Source organism: Mytilus edulis, chromosome 6 (genome assembly GCF_963676685.1).
Source record: "Mytilus edulis chromosome 6, xbMytEdul2.2, whole genome shotgun sequence".
NCBI classification, from domain to species: Eukaryota; Metazoa; Mollusca; class Bivalvia; order Mytilida; family Mytilidae; genus Mytilus; species Mytilus edulis.
The window spans coordinates 29,087,341-29,109,352 of record NC_092349.1 but is presented as its reverse complement, the minus strand read 5'-3'; the positions used below and the strand labels follow the sequence as shown (position 1 = coordinate 29,109,352).

The 22,012-nt window shown below is 32.7% G+C and overlaps 1 protein-coding gene across 1 annotated transcript in view; it reads left to right on the top strand.

Moving 5' to 3' along the window:
* The window catches only part of LOC139526330 (putative ankyrin repeat protein RF_0381), an 86,489-nt gene extending 66,271 nt beyond the window's left edge, over window positions 1-20,218 (top strand). The window contains exons 11-15 of the mRNA XM_071321463.1: window positions 1,816-1,917; window positions 9,848-9,949; window positions 18,410-18,514; window positions 19,701-19,802; window positions 20,192-20,218. Coding sequence (XP_071177564.1) covers window positions 1,816-1,917; window positions 9,848-9,949; window positions 18,410-18,514; window positions 19,701-19,802; window positions 20,192-20,218 — 438 coding nt within the window. The remainder of the gene's footprint in view (window positions 1-1,815; window positions 1,918-9,847; window positions 9,950-18,409; window positions 18,515-19,700; window positions 19,803-20,191) is intronic.
* The last annotated feature ends 1,794 nt before the right edge of the window (window positions 20,219-22,012 follow it).

The window sequence follows — 22,012 nt, the reverse complement described above, 5'->3', positions numbered from 1 at the left end:
CGCTGATCTAAAAATCATAAAGCATGATTTCATGGACACTTAAAATCTCAGATATCGGTATTATAGTTTAGGCTGCCTATTCACAATACTCCATGGAACATTTCATTCAGGCATAGGTCTGAATTTGTTTGTTATGTCTGGTAATGGTATAGATTGGTGGATATATTGTGCCTGTTTACAATGCTTCATGGAACAATTCATTCAGATATCGGTCTGTATTTGTTTGCTAACGTCTGGTAATGGTAAAGGTTGGTGGATATATGGTGCTTGTTTACAATGCTTCATGTAACAGTTCATTCAGACATAGGTCTGTATGTGTTTGCTATGTCTGGTAATAGTATAGGTTAGTGGATATATGGTGCCTGTTTACAATGCTCCATGGCACAATTCATTCAGACATAGGTCTGTATTTGTTTGTTATGTCTGGTAATGTTATAGGTTGGTAGATATATAATGCAAATAATGTAATTGTCATATAAGTGGGAGGCTAATTGAGAAATAAAACCACATTAACACCAACATTAAATTTGGAAAATGTCAATACCAAGTCAGGAATATGCCAGTTGCTGTTAGATCTTTCCATTGGTTAATGAATTCGAGCCTTTCTTTTTGTCAGTTATTACAGACTTCACCTTAATGATTTTACCGCTGAGTTCGATATTTGTGTTTGTACATTCTCTGATCTAAAAATCATAAAGCATGATTTCATGAACACTTAAAATCTTAGATATCGGTAATATAGTTTAGGCTGTATATTTACAATACTCCATGGAACATTTCATTCAGGCATAGGTCTGTATTTGTTTGTTATGTCTGGTAATGGTATAGGTTGGTGGATATATTGTTTCTATTATGAGTTGTTGATATTGAAGAAGTATTCAATTAATCTTATCTATTGTATGTAAAAGTCAATATAACTACAGTCTATCAATTAGGTTCGTATATTCTAACGTATGTTCCGTATGTGCTTTCACCATGTTAACATTTCTAGTAATTTTATAACTGCAACTGTGTGTTACAAATGACAACAGCTGTTGAAAAGATAAAAAAGAAAACTGATAATAGTCCAATTGTTACAAGGATATTCAAGTTTCATAATCAGCTTTCAAAAATGCGTTTCTGAGCGTTCTTGATGAAAAAAATAACGAAATATGGTTGAGAAGGATGAACATTTTAAAAGTGTCAGTTTTCTTTCTTCTAACTGTTCAGAAGGTTTGTAGAAAAGTTAAAAAGCAAAAATATGTTAATGTAAGCACATCCTTTATGTATATAAGATGTGATATGATTGCCACTGATACAACGTTACAAATGTCGTAGATGTTAGCAGATTGTTTGTTTTTGTGGTATTGTGTTGACAGATGATGATATATGATCGTATCTAGATTGCCTTGACGGAGACCTCTTTGTAGAAATCTAATCGTAATTATACCAACTGTTATAATATGAGTGTGATACTACTTACCATGATATTGTTCGTGTATTTGTTTGCTGGAGTATGCAGCTTCGTTCTATGACAATGGTTATTCCATGGCGACTTGTTTTGTGGTGAAAGCTAGTGTAAACAGACAGAACATCGACTGTCTAGATAACTCGCAATCAATGTCAATTAAAAAGGAATTTGGGTTTTTTACACACGTTATACATTTAATCCATAAGTACAATTTCATAAAAAATGCGATTGATAAAAATAATTATGCAGTTCTTTAATCTCGAATTTGTGGCCATTGTTATTTTTTTGTACTATAATCATTCGTATTACAAAGTGTTTTTATACGTTTGTATGATAATACGATCATTGAAAGCTTTTCATTTTAGTATGGTTCTACTCCCTTGCACACAGCTGTCAAAGGTGGATTCATCAACATAGTTCAATTGTTATTAGAAAGAGCAGATATTGATCCAAATAAAAGTGACAAGGTACGTCATTACGCGCTTTACAGGATTGTCAAACTTTGTCAAATAAAATATACAGATCCCAACAAAATAATACGGTATGAATATATTGGTCGAGTTGTACAATAAAAGGAAAGAAAAATAATGTTTAAATTACACATATCCTGATACATATTGACAAAAAGTAAATGTGATATTATTGCACATGAAAAAACTTTCAACTACGTCACAAATGACGAAGATGTAAGCAGCTTGTATATTTCTGTTAAATACATTTGACTGCTTTAAGGTAGCACAATACAAAGATTTTTTTACTTCCAATCACTAACCTTTGAAATGCTGTAACTTTCTTATGAATGCATAGAAAATAATAAAAGAGGTATATATAGATAGATAAAAGATTTATCTTTTAAATGAATGCAATATTTTTATTATGCAATCATTATGTAATCAATTATTATGTAATTAGTGGCAAAATCTGGGTACGTTCACTTGAATGAATTTAGCTCTATCATCTCTTTAACTATACTAAAAATTTTAACGAAATCTTAATCAACACATTTTGGGCTTCAAAAGGGTGTCTCAGATTGTCTCTATGGTATTCCATTCTCTCACAAATCTCTAATTAGTGTAAACATCCTAACCACATAAAAGAAGATAATGATTAATTAGGTGTAAAATTTGTTCTATACATTCTATCTAAAATCTGAGACACCCTTTTGTAGATAATGGCCATAGGAACAACATATAATAAAATCAACCCTCTAGGGATACCTATGCAGAAGTTAATTTCATTTGAAAGTGGAAATTTGGTGAAAAATATTTTAGACACAGTTAACATTATAATTGGTTACATAATTAAAGCATAATACTAACATTGCATTTATTTGAAAGAGTAATCTGTTAGCTATCCAAAACTACCACTTTTATAAATTTTCAAGCTTTATTAAGAAAGTTACAGCATTTTAAAACTTGGGAGTTGGAGTTATAAAATCTTTGTATTGTGCTACCTTAACTATATCTGGTCTTATTTCGATTGCCCTCATTGTAACCTCTTTCTTCATATCTGCCCGTAATGATACTAAATTGTATGCTGTGAGTACGAATTACCATTATAGTGTTGTTTATTTGTTTGTTGAGGTTGACGCCACGTACAATAATTGCCATACCAAGGGGACCATACTTTTGTTGGTGGAAGATGGGAAAATAAACACAGAAAAATTGCACTTCTAGAAATTATGCAAAGTTTATCATGAGAATAAAATTTGAATACACATCACCATTCACAATATTTTGTACAGAAGTAATTAACTTACACCACATTTACAGTTTCAACGAAATTACGGAAAATTATGAAATTCATTGCCGTCTCGAAATGTTTTCAAATGAATTGAAATTTACTCTTATCATTTGTATGAATTGTTTTTGTTAACTTTCATACGATCCTATGAACAGCGCAGTTTTTGATATTGTCCGTTTTTGTTTTTTTCGAGAGCAACAGTGGAACGGTCTGGTTTTCAAACAGAGGATTCGGGTATTTTAATGAAAATTTGAATAAGAAAAAAAACATTCTAGACTCTTTCTAGTATATTACTGTCCCTCAGTGTGGAATAATATTAGTTACATAGTGTGCTAGTGACCTAATACGGTATATATGGGGTCAGTAAATTCCATATGGGGTGAGAGCGAAGCTCGAATCCCCATATGGAATTTACTGACCCCATATATACCGTATTACGTCACTAGCACACTATGTAACGAATTTATCTTACCGACTATCATAACGTGTGAAATTAAGACTTGTCTAGTGATTCTCAAAATTCTCAAATACTGTTAGCGCTAAGAAAATACTTCCATTGATCCTACAAAAACAGATGCCAACAATAACGACTTGTAAGGTTTAAATGTGTTTTATGAATTTGTTTCAATCTTAATCATCAATTTCTTCGTCTGTTGGAACTTTTAAGATTTTTTCTCAGTACCGTTTTGTTTTTTACAAAGGGACATAACACCATTACTAACCGTGTATGAAATAAGCCCCGCCCCCTTCTTACCTAATAAGGAATATAAAGGGACGTAACTCCACTACTAATCGTGTATGAGATTCGCCCCGCCTCCCTACTAACCTAATATCAAATATACACGGTTTGCACGCGGACGCTTTTAACCAATCATATTCCTGGAAATGTATAGGAGGTAAGATAATGGCATATATTCACAATAAATCATCAAAACATATTACATAGTTACATACTAAGAGATATGTGTGACTGGTTAAGAAACCCTAACGGACGTATCCCCAAATTGGTGTATAACTGTCTAACACCCGATGTTAAACCCTTTATTTGTATATTTTGAATATTAAATGAGAAAGAATGGATAGCATTTTTATTAACAGTATCAGATCCTGATTAATAATATTGTTCTTAACTGGAACCCTACTATTTACCTTACTATGACATCTTCATACAAAATTTGACAATTGAGTCGATGTTACACGAGTCAATGTTGGCATTTTACATATTCCCGTTAAATCCATGTGCTAATATGGAGAAACAGGTCAGGGTTGGATGTATCGTGCATTCTTATTATCAAACAATACATCATGTTCATGGTATGCAGTTGTCAATATGGACGGGTATAAGACGGACGACATTTTGATTCATTCGTTGGATTTGACAGAAAGACCTGATGATAATGCAATATTTATTATCCAAGGTACTTACATGTATCAGTTTAATTAAGGTACTCATACATGTATTTTACATGTAACGGCTTTAATAAAAAGCCTCACAATGTCTTCTCAACAATTTACAAACATTTATAGTCGAACATACTGAGGCATATATGAGTTTGGATTAAAAATACGACGACCGGATACGCTTAGCATACAAAAATATATGTTGCATATGTAGGAACCCACCTTGTTGGGTAATCCAAGGGGATGGGGTCCTTGAGCTGGAACTCACCTTTTTAACGATACAAGTTTTTGAATGGAAACATATGAATGGAACCCCCTTTTCTCTTGAGTTGACTACCCCTTTTTAAACTGACTGGATTCGCCACGTAGTGCCCTTATTAGTCTTCAACGAACTAAACTTTATATTTATTTTATCATTAAGACTTAGTCCGAATAAAATCTAAATGTTTTGAATGTATAATTTAGATAAAAGTTTTCTACTTGTATGTTTAAAACATTGCAATATTGGATCAGAATTAAAGCTTCAAGCAAAGGAGTATTTGAATAGTTTTTTTGCTAATTGGAATTGCCTGAAATATATTTTATGAAATAGTTTGTAGTGCATATTATGAGTTAACTCTCATATTCATGTTAAACACAAATTTCTATTTTGATGAAAAAAATGAACTGTGTTTATTTATGTAGAAGCAGGAGTTTTTTAAGACCTTGTGGTCAAAATCTAAACAGCAGTGAGGAATCAGAAAAATGCTATGTGATAAAACATATTATACTAAAGGAGACCTTTCTTCCTACCCAATCCCCCCACGAACACATAAAAATCCTTGGATGAAATATTAAAAAAAACACACACACACCTAACCCGCTACATTTCTATTCCCATAGACAATACCATTAAAATTAAATCCCATACATAATTAACAATGACATTATTAGTTCATCAGCTTAGCACACTATATGTATGGATGTCTCAATCCGAATTATCTATGATAATTACATCACGAATATATGTTAGACTCAGATCGGCGTCCAGTTTCTAATCGACGTCCGTTCCTCAAATCGACGTTCAAATCTGATGTCACATTCTCAAATCGAAGTCCATTATTTTGTTACTCTAATCGACGTCCAGTTTGATGTCATGTATTGCCAAAACGACGTCCGATCGATTGTGTAGTCTTCTCAAATCGATGTCAAATATCAAAAAATGATTAATTACTGGACTTACAGTTATACATGTTCATGTTTTGTAGGGTTCTTATGACAACTAAATTTTCAAGTATTCATACATACTTCCCTCATCACGCATCCCAAGTGCAAGACTTAGAGTTAAATTTAACAAATTAGTCAAAGTTAAAGGAGCATGTGTTCCTAATAAATTATGTTCATAAGGTTTATCAATGCCTAAGTAAGTCAACTCATCTCAAGCATTTGGCTTGTATCCATATCTCAAACTTTTTAACTAATTTTAATTGGCCTGAAGAGGACCCTTTGTAAAACTTATGGTTGATTTTTTTCTGTTGACGATACATATCTACACTACACATGATGCCTTTCAGTGTTGATGGTTCATATTGATTACCATCCTTTTTTCACAGCCAAGAGATAAGTGCGAAGTTTTTGATATCTAGTTCTGCAGACTTTTTTGTACGTTATCTGTCTTACCAAACTCCTCTAAATATAAAGAGTGTTATGTCAGACACTGTTTTTCTTTTTGTATTTTCATTTGTGGTGGCTTCAAGAAAATTATCGATTTCTTCATAACTAAAGTCTTGAAATATTGAATTATTTTTTATTTGCCTGTTTTGCCTGAGCCCCTTTTACATGTTCCTGTTAAATTCTATCTATCATATCAAAGTCTGCTAATTCCACTGCTTCTATCTCGAAATCACTTTCAGAAAAAAGCAGACGAGCTCTTTTATAGAAAAGAAGAAGGGTGAAAGGAAGCTCTCTATCATACCATTTATTATGCCGTATTTTAATTGTTAATTGCACGTTTGTGGTGTTTTTCTCGCTTTAAAAGACGATCATAACTGTAAAATACTTGTTATTTACCAAAAGAGGACACAAATTTGTCGAAAAAACATTAATTTAACTGAATGTTCATTTAATTGTTCAAACAATTGTGGTGTTTACAATGTTTTGTGTATTCACACCATAAGAAGCCGTGTTAATATGTATTTTTCCGAATTCGGCACACTACATAACGGGACCATACGTTGTAACTAGCAGACTATTTATACGTATTTATATCGACATCTATAATGATACTGTATTATTTATTTTAATCGAACTCAAGCTAGTGAAGCACTACAAAGGAAACGGTTGTTGTTTTTATCGTACATTTATTATTAATTCACGGTTGTTCTTCTCACATTGCATCTGGTGTCTTTTTGTGTGAAAAAGTAGTTTAGGTAAATAGCACAAAAAGTCTCGAGAGTGAGATAAGTGGAATGTATCACAATGGGATATTCATATAAATCACCATCATCTATATAATAATCAAATATAACAGACAATCTATGTTATTTAATAAAATAATCTCTCTGGATTTCACTGAAATTTAATGCCAAACGATAGAAGTATTACTGGTTCTAATCCGCTAAGATAAAAATTACTTCAGATGGTTTCCGATAATTTACAAAAACGTAAGTGTCCCTGAAAATGTGTTTGCCTAATAAGGACAATTAAAGTGCTTTGGTAGAACTAGTTTTATTTTCCCTTTTTATGAGTCATGAATAAATGACAAAAGTGTATTTCATTTCATTCTGACACCTGAATTAAGTTTTTTAAATAAAACCAAAAACTGTTCATTTCTTTGTTTATTAGCTGATTCAATTCAAATAGATAATAACACTAAATAAGATTAAATAATTCCACTGAGATCCCTTTGTATTTGTCACCACCTTGAACATGTTTTCTAATTTTGTGTAGTACACGCGACCTGCTTTCTTATGATCCACTGATTGGAATCGACAGTCACACCTGGCACGTGTGTCCTAGAGGCCCGGCTAATAACTTGCCGCATATAACATTTCACCTGTTAAAAAATTCTCCCATAAGTATTGCAAGACAATAATATACACATCGTCTTCACCTAGTCATAGCGTAGATAGTAAAAGTTCAACACGCATGCATGTATATATGGTCTTTATGGCTTGATATAATATACTTGAATTTGTTCACCTTATCAGTCCTAAAAAGCAAATATTAGAAAGACAAGACAAGACAAGTTTATTCATACACTCAGGCACATTGTGTGCAACAAGAGCAACAAAATGTAGTATAAAATAATACGTTGGTCAATAAATGTTACAAATAAAAATTAAATATAACGCAACCCTTTTATCGTAAAAGAGGCTTTCAGTTTTTGTGAAAGAAAGAAAAAATGTTTAAGATGTCAACAAAATCAATTGAACGATATACTGTACATATTGAACATGTTATTTACTGAGTGTAAATTATTGCATGTCTGTTCGTTTTATTTTTTAATTAGCCGGTAGTAACTATATATCAATTTGGTCATCAACGCTTATAATAACGTTAACATATGATTACCGATCAGGAAAACAAATGATCGTTTTTAAATCCCGTCATGCAATATCAGGGGGAAACCTCGCGTGTTGCAGGAAGTAGTCAATGCATTCTTTCTTTTTATTAATTATTAGGATTTTTCGTAATTACTGCATATATATAGCAATACAATTTTGTGAATTAGTATTTTGTGTTAAAATAAACATATTTAGATATAAGTAAAAAAACACGAATTTTCCCTTTAAATATAACGGATGACCAGACTGAGTTTACAAATAATTTTGTCTTTAACGGCAAGAGACATACTGAGAATAGCGTGCATAATGAGAAAATCTAAATCTCCTGATAGTTTTTTTATAAAACCTTTTGTTGAGTTTGTTGAACACATGCTTAGAATATCAAATGAAGTTAGGGGAAATTATTAGTGGAACATGAATTAAGTTGTGTGTGTTTGGCTTGTGATATACGTTTGTATATGAAATTGTAGTACGTTATATTGTAAATCAACTTATTTTCGCGAGCGTTTTTTTTTCATGCATGTCGCGAGTAGAACAATGACTGAGTTTATTGTCCTCACCTATCCCTTTATCATCCTGCTCTGTCGCTCAGTAATTCTCGTATCAAGACTTCAAAATGAGACCATGCATTTTCAGCGACGTCACAGTGTGAGAGGAGAAGTTATTATCGAACTCACAATGCGAGAGGAGACGATTTCCAGCTTGCTTTCGTCAAGCATAACACTGTCTTAGGGAGATGGAAAAAGACCAGTAAAAGAACGAGAAACAGATAATCTAGATTTCTTCGTATAGATATCGTAAAATATCAGCCGCTCGACACAAAGTTTCACCTTGTGGTTTGCGGCTGATATATATTTTACGATATCAATGTATAGATAACCCGATAATCTATACTTATTTTCGATCTTTTAGTTTGACTGTCCCTCTGGTATTTTTTGATCCTCTTTTATGAATCGTTTGTAGACGATTTACGCGCCTGGTAATACTATAAGCCTAATATGTCTGTTGTGGTTTTCATACGAAATGCTTTGCAACGTATAACGGGCCTTAATAATTAAACATCTATCGGTCAAGATTCTATTTGCTGTAGTTATCCATTCAATATTTACGGTAAACATGATAAGTAAACAGTTTAACCCACACCTAGATTTTGGTGATTTTAGTCTATCATGTCTTTGAAGAACGGTTTCTTATTAGTTATTGTGTTTGGCTTTTAACTAGCTGCCAGCAACTGCTAGTACTCTGAAATCGTAGTTTCTTGTTAATTTGACCTGCTAATACTAGACATGTTGTTTTTTTTTATTTAATGTTTACTTTATATAAAATTAGAAGATGTGATCTGATTCCCAATGAAACAACTTTCACCTGGTATCAAATGATGTAGATACGGCAATGTGTTTGTTTCTGCTTAATACTTTTGACTACGGTGCGTAATTCAGTTGCCGTGAGGCAATGGCTGTTTTGCAAAGAAAAATAAGCATTCAATTATTCGAGTAAAGTGGATTCAAATTTAATCAGACTCGATACTCAAGTTATTGACAACATTAACGTCTACACGTAACTTATATTTATATATCTTATAATTATATGTTACACACCTTTGTTTAATATTTATTTTATTTGTTAAATAATTTACATACATGTAATGACATTTTTTCTTTAACATAATATTGGCTATAACTTGATATATTTCAACTGTTTATTTCAGGATGGGAACACTGTTTTACACAAAGCTACTAGAAGTGGAGAACTCGAATTGGTCCAATTGTTACTCAAAACATCAAATATAGATCCCAATCAAAAGAATAAGGTATGAAGTGTGAGGAATAAAGTAGGTCTATGTGTGGTCAACTTTAACTGTGTCATTTGTTACATTTATTAAATCGTTGAGGCAAACAGTTACATTTCAAACTGGTTGTCTTATTAGTGGTACTAATCTTTTCTAAGTATCTACATTTGAGTAAACAAGTGAAATTGAATTTCAAAAAAGGTAAACAAAGCTTAATTATGTACAAATCACTATTTTTCTGAAGCACATGAGCGTGACCCTTGCTTTTAAATATGGTGTGTGTTCCTCAGCCTCAATTTTCTATTCAATGTTTTGTAAACCTTATTTGTTTTAGTTTCTGCCATTTTGTTGTCAGTTGTTTTAGACTTATGGTGTTTGTTGTCCCTTTGGTACTTATAGAAGAGCAATTTGATATCCTTTTTTTCAATTTTTATTCCTCTGTAACTTAAACCCACAGCGTCCACGTATCATAACACTCTAACTTACGGGTGGAGAATAAAAATGAAAAAAGTAAAAGTAAATTATATTATAATGATCATTTCTTATATATTAATCTCTACATCCCATTATGTATAATCATTGGTACACGCATTCATTTGATATTTGTATACATATTTATATTTATATATTTTATATTTTTGATAACAACTATATGCGTACTTTGGCTACCGTTTTTACTCTCATACAATGCAATTGTCAAGCATATTATTTTTAAAAAGAAAATGAATTTGTCATTCATACATACATATTTAGTGGCTTTATACTAAATAATTGAGAATAGAAATGGAAATATGTCAAAGAGAAAACAGCCCGACCATAGAGAATTGAACAACCGAATGGGTCTCCAATGCAGCGAAAAACTCCCGCACGTGGAGGCGTGCTTCAGCTTGCCCCTCAACAAAAAAGTATACTAGTTCAGTGATAATGGACGTCATACAAAACTCCGAAATAAAACCAAGAAACTAAAATTAAGAATCATACCAGACTAAAAAGGCCAGGGGCTCCTGACTTGGGAGAGGCGCAAACATACGGCGGGGTTAAACATGTTTTTGTAGATCTCAACCCTCCCCTTATTGATCCAGCCATTATATCAAAAACAAACACACAGCAATACGCACAGGAACACACTGTTCAGAAGAAGTCCGAGTCCGATGTCAGAATAAGTTACAAAAGAAACTAAAGAAAATGACGATGTTACATAAATTTACAAAGGACTCCTAGCAGTTAAGTTAAATGCCAGCTCCAGATCTCAATTAAACTGATTGAAAGACTATGTCTTGATCATAGGCATATAAAATCAAGTTTAGCACTACACCATCATAAAATATGTGAGAAGAATATAACCCGTATCATGCCAACAACTGGTTTCATGATAGATGTGTTTATATCCGATGCAAAGACCCAAAGTGAATCAATTTGAAAGCCAAAATATTCAATCTTTAATGTCCTGACAACAGTACCGTAGCTATATCCCTTCTTACTAGGTCTGTTTAAGATTTTGTTAGCTTTGAGGTGAATGCCGACATTGTTTAATCTCAGTAAAGAATATAACCATTAAAAATTGGATAGCAAGTACTTGAACGTATAAGATGTCTGCATGTTGAATTATATTTACGAATGATGTCCATGTCCCGAATATAAAATTTACTAAATGTTTTTACTAGTTTGTGCTATCGAAAACCCTGGTGTAATAATGTATTCAGTAAAAAACAAATGTGTCTCGTTTAAATCTAATACGTTGTTATATACACGAGCGAATCTCATAAGTTGAGATGTATAAAACCATAAGATGGTGACAAGGGAACATCACCATATACAAATTGATTAGTAACGATAGGAAATGAAAATCATCTCTTTTATCATAAATCTTGGTTTTGATCTAAACTGACAACGCCATTGCTAAAAATGAAAAAGACAAACAGACAAACAATAGTACACATGACACAACATAGAAAACTAAAGAATAAGCAACACCATCCCACCAAAAACTAGGGGCGATCTCATGTGATCCGGAAGAGTAAGCAGATCCTGCTCCACATGTGACAACTGTCATGCTGCTTATGTGATAACATATCCGGTAAACAGTCTAATTCGGTAGGTCACATTCATGAAAAGGAAGGAGACTGTAGTAACGACGTAAGGAACATATCCGATACCATTTCTTCCTAAGAGGGCCACACAGAAGGATGTGTCCCTCCCTAAGACAAGATACTTGTATCTACGTTCAATTTGGCCATTCATTTTTTATGAAACAAAGCAATACCAACTCTTTCAATTTGTCTTTTAGTTTGGAATGTGGAATACTTGTGTAAAGTGTAGAAAAGTCAAATGTTTTAATACTATTACAAGATGAAAGAGATAACACATAATGTGTCTTTGTTATAAATATATAACACAAATTAGTTCTGTAATCAATTGCATAGACATAGTTCAAGGCAAAATATAGTACATCTACCAAAGTCAGAATCATAACATTTTTCATACGAACAAGTTAATTATAAGGGTTCCATTATTTCAAAAAAGAAATTTGAGCAGGCATTCATAAAGCATTTCTGGTTATATTAAACTATCAAGTTTCTTCCACTAGTATCTGTTTATATTTGTTATCGAGTTAGTATTTAAATCACAGTGACTACACACTGCTGTTTTATCATCTTCAGTGTAAATGTGGTAAACAGTATGTTGGCGAGTCAGAACACCCATTCCCCAAACGAAAGAACGGCCATCGTAGTGACTATGAATGAAAGCGAAATCATTCTCTCAGTCACAATTTGAGATCCCCTTGTCACATTAAGACAGACTGACCATAAAAAACATAAACCACACTACTGGTTGGTCTAGGTAGGATAGACTCACTTGAAAAATATTTTGAAGAAGAAAATTAAAAACTTTGGCACCAAGTTGAATAAATGAAAAGGTAACATACCCTTCATCCCTTCGTATGATGTTTACATATATCTCAGTTGATACGTTATGCTAGTGCATATTTGTACTAAAATGACTTCATATACGTGAGTGTGTTCTTAATGCACAAAATATGCAGGTTGTTTTTTTTTTAGGTTAAGACGATGAATATATCGTCCATGGCAACGGACATATGTGATTTCTTCAATAGTATGTGACCTTTATAGCTGACTATGTGGTGTTGGCTTTTGTCATTGTTGAAGGCCGTACGGTGACCCATAGTTGTTAACGTCTGTGTCATTTGGTCTCTTGTGGAGAGTTGTCTCATTGGCAATCATACCACATCTTTTTTTTTAAACACTCACTATGTTACTTGGCAATCTTCATTTGACAAATATAAAAATATTCTGAAGCGTGCTAAAATATTTTTTTTGGATATATGATGCATAGTTTGACGCCTGTACAGGATATAATACGGCATGCTGATACATGTGGAAAAGACTCCCCGATTATTAATATATCGGCAAAACCTAGACAGCAGGATTATCATAGCAATGGAAAACCAGTGACATTTAAAGAGTCCTTGTATCGGTAACGCGAGAATGGAGATTTATCGAAACCTTTCGTGGTGGCTCTGCAATCAGTGTTTACAAACATTCATAGTCGAACATACTGAGGCATATATGAGTTTGGATTAAAAATACGACGACCGGATACGCTTAGCATACAAAAATATATGTTGCATATGTAGGAACCCACCTTGTTGGGTAATCCAAGGGGATGGGGTCCTAGAGCTGGAACCCCCCTTTTTAACGATCAATGTTTTTGAATGGAAACATATGACTGGAACCCCCTTTTCTCTTGGATTGACTACAAATTTTTAAACTGACTGGATCCGCCACGTGGTGCCCTTATTAGTCTTCAACGAACTAAACTTTATATTTATTTTATCATTAAGACTTAGTCCGAATAAAATCTAAATGTTTTGAATGTATAATTTAGATAACAGTTTTCTACTTGTATGTTTAAAACATTGCAATATTGGATAAGAATTAAAGCTTCCAGCAACGGAGTATTTGAATAGTTTTTTGCTTATTGGAATTGCCTGAAGTATATTTTATGAAACAGTTTGTGGCGCATATTATGAGTTAACTTTCACATTCATGTTAAACACAAATTTCTATTTTTATAAAAAAAAGAATGAACTGTGTTTATTTATGTAGAAGCAGGGGTTTTTTAAGACCTTGTGGTCAAAATCTAGACAACAGTGAGGAATCAGTAAAATGCTATGTGATAAAACATATTATACTATAGAAGACCTTTCGTCCTACCCAATCCCCCCACGAACACATAAAAATCCTTGAATGAAATTTAAAAAAAACCACACATACCTAACCCGCTCCATTTCTATTCCCATTGACAATAAAATTTAAATAAAATCCCATAAATAATTAAAAATGACATTATTAGTTCATCAGCTTAGGACACTATATGTATGGATGTCTCAATCCGAAATATCTATGATAAGTACATCACGAATATATGTTAGACTCAGATCGGCGTTCAGTTTCTAATCGACGTTTGTTCCTCAAATTGACGTCCAAATCTGATGTCACGTTCTAAAATCGAAGTCCAATATTTTGTTACTCTAATCGACGTCCAATTTGATGTCATGTATTGCCAAAACGACGTCCGATCGATTGTGTAGTCTTCTAAAATCGATGTCAAATATCAAAAAATGATTAATTACTGGACTTACACTGATACATGTTCATGTTTTGTAGGGTTCTTATGACAACTAAATTTTCAAGTATTTATACATACTTCCTTCAAAGATTTTTTAAACCCGAAATAGTATAACATGTATATTAATGTTTATCTTCGTAAAATATTAATCCAATCGATCTACATTGTAGTGTGTTATTCATATTTATATATTAAAAAAATACATGCATCATGCATATCAGTGTTAATCAATGAGAAAACAACCCAACTACAAAAAAAAAACGACATCTAGAGAGCATTTTGTCAGTCTGCAACAATAGACACTATATATATATGGGTTCAAATTATTGTTGAAAGCCGCACGGTTGCCTATAATTTCTCACATTCACTTTATTTGAACCCTTGTGGATAGTTGTATTGTCCCATTGGAAATCATATCACATCTCCTAATTTTAATGTAGTTTAAATCTTCAAAATATAAAAATTACACAACTTGTTGAAATACTAGTAGGTAATGCATTAAAAAAATAGATTTGTATATCTGTGACACATAATACGTTTAAAATGTCAACTAGTTTTTAAAGTTCGTTCTTATATTGTACTGTTACATCACAATTCTAACTGGTTAGAAAGAGGGGTTGAAACATGCTAACATATTTAACCCCGTAAAATTATAAATGTATGTATTCGCCACATTATATATGTAAGTGCCTGTTCCAAGTCAGAAGAATGTAATTTAGTGGTTGTCGTTGTTGTATTTTTGTTTTTCGTGCATTATGTTGTACATCAACTATGTCGTGATTTTCTCGTCTGAATTGTTTTACATTTTTCACTTTGAGGCTTCTTATAGCTGACTATTCGGTATGGGCGTTTTTCATTTTCGAAGGCCGAACAATGGCCTATATCAATTGTTCTCTTGTGAAGAGTTGTCTCATAAGCAATGATACCACTTCTTTGTTTTTAAAAACAAAAATCAGCTGATATCGGTTCAGTTGGATTTTGTATTCTGTGTCCAAAACGGACGTAGATTAGAGAAAGTAAAAAAATGAACGTCAATTAGAGAAGTAAAAAAATGGACGTCGTTCAGTGAAACCAAAAATTGGACGTCGATTGGATAGGAATAACATTGGCTGTCGATTTGAGGATATCTGTTTGTGATGCATGATTTGGACGGCGGTTTGAGGGACGGACGTCGATTAGAGACCGGACGTAAATCTGGGTCTTACATATATACTCTGCTTTTAACTTATAAGATATGACAAACAGCAATATAAACAAATTAACGATAATTGTATGTAACAACATATAAGTGTTAATATACAATAATCAAACTGACGAATGCATTTGTTTCAATCCTTGAAAAGTACTTTAGGTGGTTGTTAAGAATTACACTTGAGGTGTTTCCACTATCGCTCTCTATTGCACACGACGTCGCCGTTGTTGTGACGTTAGCTATTCTCTAAGCCTTAATGTGTGTCCGATACAATCACTCTACGATATTGGTGCCGTAACGAGAATAATGAAGTAAAATATATGTTGTCGTGGTAACAGATACATGTCTTCTCATATACTTCTCTTAATTTCTTGTTCCATGTTTCCTTCTCATCTATTAGCTCAATTCCAAGTGTTTCTAACTTCCAAAACTTCTCCAGGTCGCATTATTCTGTCTTTCTTGATGTCATTACATTCATCATATATGTTGGCTGGCCATTGTAACTTGGTGTACCGTGAAGTGGTCCTGACAGTTAATAACCTATTTTTGATTTCACGGCAGTAGGTCACTCACCTCTAATGATATGGTTTTCTATAATTGACCAATAGTAGTCGGCTCCTACGAGTACTGACACTTGGAAATTGTAGTTCGCGATTACTGGATGTAGGAGTTTAATCCCGGATAAGTTCGATAATTGAGCAGCTTTGCGGATGTACGTTTTTGAGTGGTGCGGCGATTTCCGGTACGATCAATACTCTGATCTGCAATTTTCCTTCGTCGAGGAGCAAATAAATAGTTGCAGTTGTTAAGTGTATAATTTTCGTACTTTCTGCCCTGTCCCCTAACCCAAATAAATTTAAACTTTCTGTGCCAGTTATTGATAACTGCAATTTAGCGGCTAAGTCTTCTGTGATGAACGACCTCTGTGCGCCCTCATGAAAAAGAATGTTGGCATCTAAAGCTTGTAGTCATAAACTCACAGGATTAATTGCGGTTTTGAGAATGAAATTTGTAGTTGTCTGTGACAGTTGATATTCTTGTCAAAGCCTCAAAGAAAAATATTTTGTCAAAATTTAATGAAATTTAAACAAGCCAAATTAATTTTAGTCAAAGTGTTGAGTACCACCTAGTTTTGAACATTTGGTTATTGTTTATTGTTTTAAACATAAATACACTAACACTTAACAGTTTAAGCTGTAGGATATTTGTATAATCACTCGAAAAAAAACACGACCGCACTCGGGAAATGCCGGACTGCTCTCGAAAAAAAAAACGAACACAAACTAATGTTTTCAATGCAATAACACGATTTTTTGTATTTTGTGTAAACATACGAAAAGTCGTGCGAGGTCATTGACCTTAATTCGTTTCTGATTAGATAATAAAAGAACCCACAAAGTCAATACGGATGAATAATGAATTTTCGTATAAAAATGAATGTGTAGATATTTTTTTATGAATATATCTGAAAATATTCTTTTGTGAAGTAGCAAAGACTATTTGTAACAACTATAATAATAGTTCAATGTGTTCAGATAATTAAACAAATGTATTTTATTAGTTAATTTTACTGAATATTATCCCTGGGTATTCAGTGGTAATTTAAGAGGCAAACTTTATAAAATGCTTTACACCAAGTTTAATTGTTAAACGGCAATATATTCAATAAAGAATCAATAAGAGTGAAAAAAAACATATTTATCTATAGTGGATTGGGAAACAAGTTTTGCAACTTATATTAATCCCTTTCCAATTTTCGGGTACGAGTGCTGCCTTATAGTGGCATTACCATGCTCTTTTTCGAAATCTACAAGGGTGTTTGTAACGAATTTTTGTAACGTGTGTGTATGTGTAAGGATATATTGATTCCATGTAGGCATTTCCTTCTACATTTGCATCGGGTTGTGTATAAAAAAGGGCTTATTCTTCATTTTGGAATTAAAGCATTTTAAGGCTAATTTTAACTTTTGTGTGTGTATAATCTGGATATCTTACAGTTATTATACCAACTGTTGTAATATGAGTGTAATTCAACTTACCATGATATGTTCGTGTATTTGTTTGTTGGAGTATGAAACTTCGCTCAGTAATATTGATTATACCATGGCGACCACTTTTTGTTGATTGAGAGGCTGGAGTAAACAGACAGAACAACCGACTTTATGGAACACTGGCAATATTTGTCAACTTAAAAGGAATTTGAATTAACATTACCATGAACATTATATATGGACACAAGTTATTTACTTAATCCATATGTACAAAAATGCGATTGCAAAAAACGGTTTTGGAATACTTTTTTTTATGTTGAACTTTTGGCTAATGTTTTGTTTTTGTACTCTAATCATTTGTATGACAATGTTTGTTTATACGTGAAAACAACCAAACTTTTGCAAAACAGGCAACCATTGTCAATGTAAACGGGATTTAGTGAAAATGAAAATGTTTTATGAACACAAGCTATTAACATAAATCACATTTACAGTTTAAACAAAATTGCGATAAACAAAAAACGGTTTGAAATTCACCAACTTCTCGAAATGTTGGCCAATGTAATTTTGTGTATTGTAATCAATTGTATTTATTGTTTTTGTTAATTTTCATATGATGCTATGAACAGTGCAACCTTTTCATTTTAGTTTGAAGGTGATACTCCCTTACATTTAGCTGTCAGTGGTGGAAATCTCGACATAGTGAAATTGTTTTTACAAAGAGCAGATATAGATCCAAGTAAAGAAAATAAGGTACGAGTTGTCGTTTTGCACATAATTGTCAAACTTTGTTAAATCGTTCATTAAAATCAATGCCAATATAATGTTGCTTATACAAACAACACATATCTGCAAAATACTATACATATCAGAGTAAACTTTTTTATGTATCAAAAATTATCAAAAAACACAAGAAATACCTATATCATTGAGGATTTATAGGAATCCAAGATAATTAATCGATTGAGATGCGTTTTCTTGGTTTAAGTTTTCTTTTGAATTTTAATCTTAAAGATAAAATTAAGACAAGGATGTATCATTCATGAACGCATGTATATACTGCCACTACTTATTTGAATACAGTCTGAAAATGAAATTCCTCGATTACTGTAGATATAGTTAGTACCAGGATTATAATCCAGTACGCCAGACACGCGTTTCGTCTACATAAGACTCATCAGTGACGCTCATATCAAAATATCAAAAAAGCCAAAGAAGTACAAAGTTGAAGAGCATTGAGGATCCAAAATTCAAAATAGTTGTGTCAAATACGGATAAGATAAAATATACATGGGATAAGAACATTTTTTTTTTTTTGAAAAATTCAAAGTTCTGTAAACAGAAAATTTTCAAAAATAACCACATTATTGATATTCATGTCAACACCGAAATGTTGACTACTGGGCTTGTGATACCCTCGGGGACAAAACGTCTACCAGCAGCGGCATCGACCCAGTGGTGTAAATAGTTATCAAAGGTACCAGGGGTCTGTTGTTCAACTTGTCGTTAGTGCTAACGGATCGTTAAAATTTGTCAATCATATGATTAGTGTGTTGTTCAACTTGTCGTTAATTTTAACCCGGCGTTAAAAAGACTAAAACTGTCGTTAAACTTAATCAACCTCTATGATAATGGTTATACAATGGCGACTTGTTTTGTTGGTGGTGGAAGCTAGAGTAAACAGACGGAACAATCGACTTTTTAGATAACTCGCAATCAATGTCAATTAAAAAGGAATTTGCTTTTTTTATACACGTTATACGATTAATCCACAAGTACAACTTCATAAAAAATGCGATTGATGAACATAATTTTGCAGTTCTTTAATCTCGAATTTGTAGCAAGTGTTATTGTTTTTGTACTATAATAATCATTCGTATGACAAAGTGGTTTTATACGTCTATATGATAATACGATCATTGAAAGCTTTTCATTTTAGTTTGGTTATACTCCCTTGCACAAAGCTGTGAAAGGTGGATTCATCAACATAGTTCAATTTTTATTAGAAAGAGCAGATATTGATCCAAATAAAACTGACAAGGTACGTCATGACGCGCTTTACAGGATTGTCAAACTTTGTCAAATAAAATATACAGATCCTAAAAAAATACTACGGTATAAATATATTGGTCGAGTTGTACAATTGCCAAACCGTTTGAGACATCCAATAAAAGGAAAGAAAAAATGATGTTTAAATTACACATATCCTGATGCATATTGACAAAAAGTAAATGTGATATTATTATTCACATGAAAAAACTTTCAACTATGTCACAAATGACGTAGATGTAAGCGGCTTGTCTGTTATGTACATTTGACTGCTTTAACTATATCTGGTCATTTTTCGATTGCCTTTATTGTAACCTCTTTCTTCATATCTGCCCGTAATGATACTAACTTGTATGCTGTGAGTACGAATTACCATTATAGTGTTGTATATTTGTTTGTGGAGGTTGACGCCACGTACAATAATGGCCATACGAACGGGACCATACTTTTGTTGGTGGAAGATGGGAAAATAAACACAGAAAAATTGCACTTCTAGAAAATATGCAAAGTTTGTCATGTGAATAAGATTTGAATACACATCATCATGCACAATAGTATGTACAGAAGTAATTAACTTAAACCACATTTACAGTTTCAACGAAAGTACGGAAAATTATGAAATTCATTGCCGTCTCGAAATGTTCGCAATGAATTGAATTTTACTCTTATCATTTGTATGAATGGTTTTGTTAACTTTCATACGATGCTATGAACAGCGCAGTTTTTGATATTGTCCTTTTTTTTCGAGATCAACAGTGGAACGGTCCGGGTTTTCAAACAGAGGGTTCGGGTATTTTAAATTTTGAATAAGAAAAAAGGCATTCTAGACTCTTTCTAGTATATAACTGTCCTTCAGTGTAGAATAATGGCATATATTCACAATAAATCATCAAAACATATTATATAGTTACACACTAAGGGATATGTGTGTCTGGTTAAGAGCCTTAACGGACGTATCCCCAAAATGTATAACTGTCTAACACCCGATGTTAAACCCTTTATTTGTGTATTTTGAATATAAAATGAGAAAGAATGGATAGCATTTGTATTAACAGTATCAGATCCTGATTAATGATAACTTTTATTGTTCTTAAATGGAGCCCTACTATTTACCTTACTATAACCTCTTCATACAAAATTTGACAATTGAGTCGATGTTACAAGAGTCTAAGGTGACATTTTGCATATTCCCGTTTAATCCATGTGCTAATATGGAGCAGCAGGCCATGGTTGGCTGTATCGTGCATTCTTATTATCAAACAATATATAACGGTCATGGTATGCAATTGTCAATATGGACGGGTATAAGACGGACGACATTTTCATTCATTCGTTGGATTCGACAGAAAGACCTGACGATAATGCAATATTTATTATCCAAGGTACTTACATGTATCAGTTTAATTAAGGTACTCATACATGTATTTTACATGTAACGGCTTTAAAAAAAAACAATTTACAAACATTCATAGTCGAACTAACTGAGGCATATATGAGTTTGGATTAAAATTACGACGACCGGATACGCTTAGCATACAAAAATATATGTTGCATATGTAGGAACCAACCTTGTTGGGCAATCAAAGGGGATGGGGGTCCTGGAGCTGGAACCCTCCTTTTTAACGATCAATGTTTTTGAATGGAAGCATATGATTGGAACCCCCTTTTTATCTTGGGTTGAGTACCCCTTTTTAAACTGACTGGATCCGCCACGTGGTGCCCTTATTAGTCTTTAACGAACTAAACTTTATATTTATTTTATCATTAAGTCTTAGTCCGAATAAAATCTAAATGTTTTGAATGTATAATTTAGATAAAAGTTTTCTACTTGTATGTTCTTTAAAGCATTGCAATATTGGATTAGAATTAAAACTTCAAACAAAGGAGTATTTGAATAGTTTTTTGCTAATTTGAATTGCCTGAAATATATTTTATGAAACAGTTTGTAGTGAATAATATGAGTTAACTCTCATGTTCATGTTAAACACAAATTTCAATTTTTATGAAAAAATCAACTGTGTTTATTTACGTAGAAGCAGGGGTTTCAAGACCTTGTGGTCAAAATCTAGACAGCAGTGAGGAATCAGAAAAATGCTATGTGATAGAACATATTCTACTAAGGGAGACCTTTCCTCCTATCCAATCCCCCCAAGAACACATAAAAAAAGTGTCCCTGTAAATGTGTTTGCCTAATAAGGACAA